Source organism: Silene latifolia, chromosome 2 (genome assembly GCF_048544455.1).
Source record: "Silene latifolia isolate original U9 population chromosome 2, ASM4854445v1, whole genome shotgun sequence".
In the NCBI taxonomy this organism is placed as follows: Eukaryota; Viridiplantae; Streptophyta; class Magnoliopsida; order Caryophyllales; family Caryophyllaceae; genus Silene; species Silene latifolia.
Window position 1 is genome coordinate 113706436 of NC_133527.1, and position 10551 is coordinate 113716986.

Here is a 10551-nt window from a genome sequence, read left to right on the forward strand (position 1 = left end):
CGAGTAGGGAAACCCTACTTGGAATAAGCAATCACCTGATCATCACAAAGCAGCTAATCAATATTACTCCTCTATGAAACCACCTCCTATTATCACAAAACCATATAATTACCATCTAATACAACATCATTGTAATACCCGTCCTTTTAGGGACCCGTTGACCAACATTGACTGACCTTAGACACTGATTTTGACCATGGGAAACCTTAGGGGTTATATCTTGTGACGATGTGAGCTATGTTCTACGTAGGACTCGATTTAGCTGAGGCTACTCGATCGAGTGGCTTGGGAGCTCGATCGAGTAGGTGTCACTCGATCGAGTAAGTTAGGTACTCGATCGAGTAACGGGTTTGAAGCGGGGAATTATAAATCGTGTTTCGTAAAACTGCAAATCATTTCCGCACTTCATTTCCTAAACCTAGGTGTCGTCTCTCCTTCTCCCTTTCACCATAGTCCTTGCCTTGAGATCCTTGAGGATGCCTACACTATGGGATGAGATGCTTGAGTTGGGTAGCGGTCTTGACGACGGTTTGTTGTGTGTAGGTATATCGTCATCATCATCATCATTGTTGTTGTTTCAGTTAGGGTTACGGTAACAGTAATAGATGTTTTTACTGTGTGTATAGGTATTTTGCTTGGTTGATGGATATAGTTTGGTCGGATGTGGAATCGCTGCTGTTGGTTAAAGGTAGGTTCGCCTACTCAGTACTGTTGGTTATTTAGAGTGTCTTTTGATGTTTGGTTGATGTAGTGTTGGTATGGTTGGATGATTGTGATAATTGGTTGGTGTTGTGCTGTTTTGTCTATGGTTCTCGAGGTGCGTCCTCGGCTGAGTGGAGTCACTTGCGGGAGTGGCTTCACGCCTGTTGTTCGCCCTCCGTGGAACCCGCCACAGGAGGGGATGTGCATATTAATGGACATGGGTTTATCGCTCGGTATGATGAGCGAGGATTTGGTGGGTACGGTTGCGGTCCCCCACTGGCAGGGCTGGTCCAGTGGACAGTCGGTGACGGTGATTGGTTGGAGGAGATGTGATGTGTGTGTGTGTGTGTTCTGTTGTGCATGTGTTGTGTCCGTGGTTGTTGGTGTGTCTCTTCAGTTACTGACCTTGTGTGGTTTTGTTTTGTTGTTTGTTTCTGTTGTGTCTGCCGTGATCCATTATGGTGAGCAGCCTGTCTTAGCAGGTTGTGATTTGGATGATGGCTGGGTGCTTGGCGGGACGAGTCTTCCACGAGTCACGACAGAAGTAGTTCACATAGTAGTTAGTGTTTTTGAGTTGTATCTTTTGTATATCGTTAGTTGTGTTAATCACTTGTAAAATAACTTAATTGTTCTTTTATCAACTTTTGATATTTACTGTCCTCGGGCAACCGAGATGGTGACGCCCTTATATACTAAGGAAGGTCTTGTTAAGGCTCCTGGGTATATGGGGGTGTCAGAAATTGGTATCAGAGCGACGATTTTGGAACCAGTAACAAATGAGCCTAATGAACGTAGTAAGTCTAATTAAATGAACCTGGTGTATGTATATTGGGAGCCCCAGCTGATGCTAGATTTTGGGTGAGTAGGCGCCCTCATTTCAAAATCATGGCCCCATTATGCTTGAGCCAGTCACCGGGTATGGGAATATCAAGTCGGAAATTGTATGCCTAGTGTGTATAATAGTTATGTTAGGAATGTTTGTGATAAAGTCTTTATTGTGCAAGTACGCGTAATGGTAATGAGGAACTGTGCAAATATGTGGTTGAGTAGAGATGTGTATGAACGTAGTGAAAGTGGTGGAATGGCTATAATATGTGACAGTGTGGTGTAATATAGTGATGGTAATGTTTTTTAAATCGTCCCTTGTGCATTGGTATAGAAGTTGTGAGACTTGTATGCGGTGATGGCGGTAAGTAGTAAGATTTGAATAATTCGTAACATTTGTCAAAGTAATATTTGGTACGTGTGATGGATGAATGGTTGAATGCTTCCGTGATATGGCATAGTTAAGTTGAGAAAGCTAGTCGATAATTTGTTGTAACATGGTTAAATGTTAGACGAATACTTGGAATGATAGGATTAGAAGTCGTATTGATGAAGTTGCAATTGCATGGTTAGAAGTAAAGAAATGTGTTGAATGTATGCATGAGAAAGCTGATAGCGTAGTTATTTGGTTGCGTAATGTTTGTTATAGAATAAGGTGAAATATGTTGAACGAAGTAATATGTTTGTTAGATCGATACATTGCATTAGTATAGTGGTAATTTGACAAGAATGAATGTAATAATCTGTGACGATTTCCGAATTTACTTTGGAATCGACACGAGTTGTTGTTTTGCAGGAACCGTTACTTGAATCCGTAACTTTTGACCTCGTTCTTAAACTTGCCCGACCGAGTAAGATTATCTACTCTATCGAGTAGACCTCATTCGATCTAGTTAGGAAGTTATAACGTCGAAAAGTTGGATCTGCCAGCGGAAAAACTCGACCGAGTAGCTCCAACTCGATCAAGGAGAGGCCACTCAATCGAGTAACCTACTTACTCGATCGAGTAAGTGAATAGTATCCGGGATTTCGCGTGATTCATAACCCTTCTTTTCTATTCCTTCTTCCTTATTCTTTCATTTTTCAAAACCCTAATTCCTAAAACTCTCTCAAAGTGCTCTCAAACTTGTGATCTTTGGTGCTTAGATCTTGTGTTTTCTTGCTTAGTTTCTTTCCTTTTTGCTTGCTAATCCATCAAGGTGAGTTTGTTTATCCTATTCTTATGTTTTAATTGATTAGAGGCGTGTAGGATGTTAATGTATGCTGAAAATTCGATTTATATGTGCCCAATCTTGCTTATAATTATCGTCACATGATCTATTTGCTTAAATTTGTTAATTATTAATGTTAGTTATGCAAAAATCGAATCAATTTGGGGGTTTGTATGTCTCGAAATTTCTAGGGTTTGAGATTTGAATTGAATTTTTGGTTGTCTTTTGGATATAAAAGGTGGAAAATTGGGTAATGTATGTTGTATATATCATATTTGGAGTTGATTTTGATGAATTTTGCTTAAAATTTTGCCTTAAAACTCCGTCTTAAAAGTGCCCCAAATTAAAATTCGTCTTACATTATTGTGAAATTTGCCTATCTACAAAGTTATTTTGAGTGTTAATTTTCAGAAGTGGTAGTGGTGATGTTAATTGATGCCATATTTGTCAAAATCTTTACAGCTGTGAGACCGTCTGATGATAAATTTGAGAGTTTATACTTAAAATTTCTGGATTGTTGGTGAAAGTGTGTACGTAGTAGCTCTTTTTCCATGATCATACATGAATGTTTTACATGAATGTTTTACATGCTTTCAAGTATATGTGGTTTGTATATCTAAGTTTGTGTTACAAAACAGATGCCGAGACCAACTGTGGGAACCCGTCAGAGCAAGAGGGGGAGGGCTTCTGAGCCCGAGGTAGGAGAGGGGAGTGGGGGACCTACGGTCCCAGCAGTACCCGAGTACATGTATGTTGTCTTTGTGGACTTTACACAAAGGGATAATTTTGTTGCCTTACAGAGACGCAAAATGAGACCCACCCGTTGTATCAACACGACTCTCTTGACTGACTTGGGGATTGAGACCGATGTTAGGCATGTCTTCGAGACTTTGGGGATGACTGGGTTGTACCGCCTCCGGAAGCACTCTTATGCTTTTCTGACCCTTGAGTTCATGAGTTCCTTTAAGTATGATGCAGTGGAACAGACCATTGAGTTCCGTCTTATGAACACCAGTTTTCTTCTTACCATGGATATGTTTGCCACCTACCTTGGCCTTGCCAAACCTGCCAAAGGAGCCCTCAGGAGCATCCCGTCTGAGTGTGGGGTTAGTAGCCTCATGCCTTGCTTTACCGGGAAACCCGCACCCAATTCGAGTAACATGTTGATAAACGATGTCCAACATGTCACCTTGAAGATTTTCCTCCGTGCCTTCACTTGTCTGCTTTATGAGAGGAGGGATGTGAGTAAGTTAAACTCACATGAGGTCATGTTGCTGGTGGCGGACCTTAACCCCAACCGGTCCCAGAGAGTCACCTTTAGTGACCCGGACATAGTGTGTGCCAGCTTGGCCTTGATGGCCTCTTCCGACACCCATTTTCTGAGTTGTGGTGCCATTACCACTCGGTTGGCAGAGAGGCTGACTACCTTTGAGGCCTCCTCGGCCTATACCCCTTTGACCTCTATGGTACCTACCTTGGACCGTGAGTATTTCCTTGACCAGAAATGGTTGAGAACCTTGGAGGGTGGTGGGTTGCCATGGAGAGTGTAGGGTATGAGTTGGATGCGTGTACCTGCTCCTGAGCACCTCCCAGCGACTGAGCCCTTACCGGCGGCAGTGGTAGCTGCCGATTCTGACGAGGAGGAGGAGACTCCCCAGAGACAGCTCTACCTCATAGACCCGGATATCTTGACGGTGATGCCCGAGTCGAGGAAGGGGGACCAGGTGAGACCGGAGGATGCCCAGCCTAGAGTGGGGAGGGGACCACGACGAGTGAGAGAGAGGATGGCTGACACTCAGCCCGAGCAGCCGGTACCTCCACAGTACCAGTACCCCGGTTACCCTCCTTTCTACAGCCCAGAGATGAGAGTGAGCCAGCTCACGGAGAGGGTGTCTGCTACCTTGACACTCCGGAACCTCCATGAGATGGCGTATGTGCAGGGCATCGGAACCGAGGCAACGCAGCCCGTGTGGTGGAGGGGCGTTGGGGACGATAGTGGAGTTTTTCACTCTTTCGGCGTGGAGAGGTCTACTTGGGGAGAGCCCCAGTCATATCCCTACGGTTGCTTGGCCCCGTGGCATGTGGGCGCGGATGCTGGTGTTGGTGGTGTTGCTGGATATGATGCAGCAGGAGCGGGCACATCTGGTGGTGGTGGTGGTGATGAGGTCATGGATGAGCAGGATGTGGAGTGATGATACTCCTTTTCTTTTTCTATCGTTTCATGGTTTGTAGTGGATAGTATTTGCTCTTGTTGGTGGTACTTTATTAGACTTTGGTTTGTATGGTTGGCCATAAGGCCATATTTTGGATACTTTTAGACAGTTTATGCAGGATATTGGAGTCGGGAAGGTGTTCTGACTCGTGTTTATATAGATGTTTGGTTTTAATATTATTTTTGGAGGCTTTTCGACCTGTGGCTACTCGATCGAGTGCCCCTCACTCGATCGAGTAACTGCAGGTGTGTCACTTGAGGGGTGTTCTGATCTCAGCCTACTCAATCAAGTAGCTGATGAACTCGATCGAGTAAGTGCAGCTCGATCGAGTGCCCTACGAGCTCGATCGAGTAGCACTGTTACAGCTACTTTTTGTTTTAAAATTTGGTAGAATCATCATGTTTTTGGATGTTGTTATATCATTTCTTGTTGGATGTGCTTATACCATTGTTTACGCTCACTGATGGTCATGTTGTTGCGTGTGGTCGTGCGATGTATAAAATTGTCAACACTATGCATATAAGTTAAGATGATGAAGCATGTCGTTTTAGGTTATGTGAGGTTCAACAGTTGCATATATATACATATCTATCATGTGAGTCATGTTTACGTAATGTCAAGAAAGTGGCGTGGTTGTCTTGAGTCGGATGTGTACATTGGTTAATTTGTACAATTTTCGGTGATATTTATATAATTTTGTATGCTATATCAAGCTGCCTTAGATATGTGATGTACAATGGTTATAAATTGGTTGCATAATTTTTATAATCGTATGATAAATTAATTGCTGACATGGCTATTAGTTGGTAACCGCATATCTTGGGGGGGATACACGCTTGCGGTGGTTTTATATTTATACGGATCAAATTTGAGTAATGTCAAGAAGTATATCAGTTATCATGAGTCAAGTTTGCATTGTGGTTCGTATGTAATGTCAATGTGGTATAATAGGTATCGGTTTATGGGACAGGAAAGTTATTTGGTGGTGAACTTCGGGGACGAAGTTCCTTTAAGAGGGGAAGAGTAATGTCGCAAAGGAAAAATGACGTAATTATAACAATTTTACAGTATCTTTGTGGTATTTTAAAGTATGTGAATGATTGTTTGAATAGTTTTACAGTGGTTATTGTGCATTGAGTAAGAGTTTATAATTGTTGAATAAAATAGCATGTCGTTAATATTTTATTTTCAGTAATTATTGGTTATGTTGTCAGGAGAATCGGATGTGATTGGCAGTAGTGGAGTTGCTATTAATAGAATTGTGTTGTGCGGCTAAAAATAATATAGCGGAATGGACACTGTATTGTTGCGAATATGTGGTAGAACCGTTGTTTTGTGTGTTTTGTATCTGGTAACCGTTGACAAGTAATGGATGAAAGTATGGTATGATGTGTTGATGTACGTTGGAACAATATCAGGTATTAATTGCAAGTGATTGTCGAGATAGTCGTTCTTGTGGTTAGTGTGTGCTCAGTGACTTTAAAGGAGGTTAGTGGTTCGTTGAGGGTCGTGTTGTGTATTGTATGCTAAGGTGGATGATGATGATGTCTGATGAACATACGTAAGGGGATGGTATTTCTAAACAGATATGTTGACCTGTGTCGGGTAAACGGTGGTGATGAACTTGGTTTCTTTGTTGTGTGTCGCGGGAAAGGATGAGTCGAACTTCGGGGACGAAGTTATTTTTAAGGGGGGAAGACTGTAATACCCGTCCTTTTAGGGACCCGTTGACCGACGTTGACTGACCTTAGACACTGATTTTGACCATGGGAAACCTTAGGGGTTATATCTTGTGATGATGTGAGCTATGTTCTACGTGGGACTCGATCTAGCTGAGGCTACTCGATCGAGTAGATTGGGAGCTCGATCGAGTAGGTGTCACTCGATCGAGTAAGTTAGTTACTCGATCGAGTAACGGGTTTGCAGCGGGGAATTATAAATCGTGTTTTGTAAAACCGCAAATCATTTCCGCACTTCATTTCCTAAACCTAGGTGACGTCTCTCCTTCTCCCTTTCACCATAGTCCTTGCCTTGAGGTTCTTAAGGATGCCTACACCATGGGATGAGATGCTTGAGTCGGGTTGCGGTCTTGACGACGGTTTGATGTGTGTAGGTATGTCGTCATAATCATCATCATTGTTGTTGTTTCAGTTAGGGTTACGGTAATAGTAATAGATGTTTGTACTGTGTGTATAGGTGTTTTGCTTCGTTGATGGATATAGTTTGGTCAGATGTGGAATCGCTGTTGTTGGTTAAAGGTAGGTTCGCCTACTCCGTACTGTTGGTTTTTTTTTTTTGATAAAATGTAAGTATATATCAAAAGAAAAGGTCAACCATACAAGGACATGAGTCGGTCCGTCAAAAATGACAGTCTAACCCATCCCCAACCAAACTCACACCACAACCCACTATAAGCGGCCCCAAAAACAACAGAACATTATCCCTTACAACAAAATCAGATTTGGGAAAAAAAAACAAGAACCCTAAAAAAACGATCTTCCCTAATCTAGAAACCATCCAGCTTCCTTCTTCCTCTCCTTTATCTGATACTTTTAACTTTGTAGAAGGCTTTGAATCCATTGTTGGTCATTAGCTTGAAGTCTGCTGTTATCCATCCCCTTCATTCTCAGACGAATATCCGCAATAATCTGAAGAGCAAGCTTCTGAGGATGCAACAAAGTCAGATCATGTCTACTGAGGTTTCTTTGTCGCCAAATATGATACACGCATGCATTAAGAGTGGCATTGATGATGTCCTTCTGAATTCTAGTCCCTATCTTCTCAAGTCGCCACCGAAGAACACCCCTGATCGGTAGCCTGATATCCATCCAATCCCCGACTTGAAAAATGATAGATTTACTGTAATGGCAATCAAAGAAAAGGTGGTCTATGCTCTCTGAACTCATCCCACAAATACAGCAGGTATCATCTTCACTTATGTTAAGCTTAAAGAGTTTATCTTTCGTGTTCATATTGCCGTGATGATATATCCATACTAAAAAACTATGCTTTAGTATTGTCCATTTATTCCAGACCAAAGAGTGCCACTGAACTTCATCCCCTTTAACTCTCAGAAAATCATAAGCTTTTGCTATGGTGAATCTCTGAGCTGGGTTGAGCCCCCATAAATTCTGCTGGATCGCTACCTGAAAACTCTCCTTTACCTGGCATATTTTCCTTCAATACCATGAGGAGTTGCTGGTCGGGGAGTAATTATGCCTGGGGACTCCCTTAATATAAATGTGGTTAACCCATCTGACCCATAGGAGGTCAGATTTCATAGCAATCCACAAGACAAGCTTGTCCACTGCTGCTCTATTCCACAACACGTCATTTTTTAGCCCAAGTCCTCCTTCTGTCTTTAGTTTACATGCTTTATCCCAGGCCACTAGGGGAGATCTCATAAAATCCACTCCCCCATCCCAAAGAAAATTCCTGCAAATAACTTCAATTCTGGTTATAATCCCAGTAGGTAGAATAAACATCTGAGCCCAATAATTATGAAAGGTTTTGAGTACAGCCCTGACCAAAATCAGTCTCCCAGCATAAGACAGCTTTCTTGCACCCAATGTTCTGATTCTGTGGACCATCTTGTCAATAAGAGGCTTACAATCCTTAGCAGTGAGTCTAGTGGTCTTGATGGGAACCCCTAGTTATCTAAAGGGTAACTTGCCTTCCACTAGTCCAGATACCTTAAGAATGTCATTCTTCAAACCCTCAGCAACACCATTAAAGTAGGCATTAGATTTCCCCTTGCTCATTTTAAGGCCCGATGCCCTTGAAAAACTAGAGAAAGTTTTAAGTAGAGTCATCATAGAACAAAAGTAAGTCATCTGAAAACATAAGGTGAGATAGTTTCAGATTCTTACACAGGGGGTGAAAGGTAAAGCCAGTGAGCTCAGTTGACCAACTGAGCAGTCTTGAAAGATACTCCATGCAAATAGTAAAAGGCAAAGGAGACAAGGGATCTCTCTGCCTCAACCCCCTCTGACCTTTAAAAAAACCAAACATGTCTCCATTCAAGTTAAGAGAATAACTAGCAGTTGAAACACACTGCATTATCCAATTCCTGAAGATATCTGGGAACTTGAGAGCAACCAACATCTAATCTAGGAAATCCCATTCAATAGTATCATAGGCTTTCTGGAGGTCCATTTTAAATAGCCATCTAGAAGATATGGCTTTCTTGTCATACATCCTGATAATATCTTAACAAATCATTATGTTCTCCATAATACTTCTCCCTTGAATTAAACCTCCTTGATTACGGGATATAATATCAGGCAAAACCCTTGCTAACCTGTTGCAAAGAAGTTTAGATATACATTTGTAGATTACATTGCAACAAGCAATGGGTCTGTACTCTAAAACTGTTGCAGGACGTTCAACTTTAGGGATTAGGGTAATAAGAGTGGCATTAAGCTGCTTTAAAATTTGCCCTGAAGAGAAAAAATCAGTCACAGCATTGCAAATATCCTCCCCTATGATATCCCAGGCATATTTGAAAAATTTGCTTGATTAACCATCTGGTCCAGGAGCTTTATCATTAGGAATGTGGAACATAACCTCTTTTATTTCCTCATGAGAGATAGGAGAGAGAAACATCTGAGAATGAATATCAGAGCAGACCTTCCCCCTCTGTACAATAGCCTTCCTCACACCATTAGTGCTACTCCTTGACCCCAAGAGCATCTGATAATAATCTAAAAAAGCGCCCTGGATCTCCTGCCTGTCTTCAAAAAGATTGCCATTGTGGTCTCTAATTTGGTGGATATAATTTTTATTCCTCCTGGCTTTAATAATACCATGAAAGTAAGCAGTATTAGAGTCACCATCTATCATCTAGTGTGCTTTTGCCTTCTATTTGAGGTATTCTAACTTTGTTGAATTCAACATGAGGGATTTTTTATGAGCCTCATACTCCTGCCCTACAAGCTCCATGTTCCATGAATGTAAAATAAGCTGCTTTTGTAACTGAACGAGCTGAGTCTGAGCCAGATCAGCCTGGTTCTATATATCTGAGAAATGATTCCTGTTAATTTTCTTCAGATTTATTTTCAACAGCTTCAATCCTCTAACCACCCCATACATCTTGGTCCCTCTGACCTCCTGAGCCCATCCTTGTGCAACACAATCCAGAAAATCAGGGGCTTTCTCCGTACTGTTGGTTGTCTAGAGTGTCTTTTGATGTGGTTTGGTTGATGTAGTGTTGGTATGGTTGGCTGATTGTGATAATTGGTTGGTGTTGTACTGTTTCGTTTATCATTGTTGTGGTGCAGCTGATTGTGATTGTTTGTCTATGGTTCTCGAGGTGCGTCCTCGACTGAGTGGAGTCACTTGCGGGAGTGGCTTCACGCCTGTTGTTTGCCCTCCGTGGAACCTGCCACGGGAGGGGATGTGCACATTAATGGACATGGGTTTATCGCTCAGTATGATGAGCGGGGATTTGGTGGGTACCGTTGCGGTCCACCACTGGCAGGGCTGGTCCAGTGGACAATTGGTGACGGTGATTGGTTGGAGGAGATGTGATGTGTGTGTGTTCTGTTGTGCATGTGTTGTGTCCGTGGTTGTTGGTGTGTCTCTTCAGTTACTGACCTTAT

General features: G+C 42.2%; 1 protein-coding gene across 1 annotated transcript; it reads right to left on the bottom strand.

The window, feature by feature from the left end:
• Positions 1-7503: 7503 nt before the first annotated feature.
• Positions 7504-9793, bottom strand: LOC141641195 (uncharacterized). The gene is made up of 6 exons (XM_074449866.1): positions 9475-9793; positions 9252-9390; positions 9006-9060; positions 8644-8784; positions 8212-8541; positions 7504-8115 (listed from the first exon to the last, which is right to left on the bottom strand). The coding sequence occupies exons 1-6, from the start codon at positions 9791-9793 to the stop codon at positions 7504-7506; spliced, it is 1596 nt and encodes a 531-aa protein (XP_074305967.1).
• Positions 9794-10551: the final 758 nt, after the last annotated feature.

Coding starts and splice junctions, on each gene's coding strand:
- LOC141641195 (XM_074449866.1), bottom strand. CDS start 9,793: ATGATAGATGGTGACTCTAATACTGCTTACTTTCATGGTATTATTAAA. Junction 9,391..9,474: donor TAAAGCTCCTGGACCAGATG/GTTAATCAAGCA, acceptor TTTTCTCTTCAG/GGCAAATTTTAAAGCAGCTT. Junction 8,785..9,005: donor TTCAGGAATTGGATAATGCA/GTGTGTTTCAAC, acceptor TTATGTTTTCAG/ATGACTTACTTTTGTTCTAT.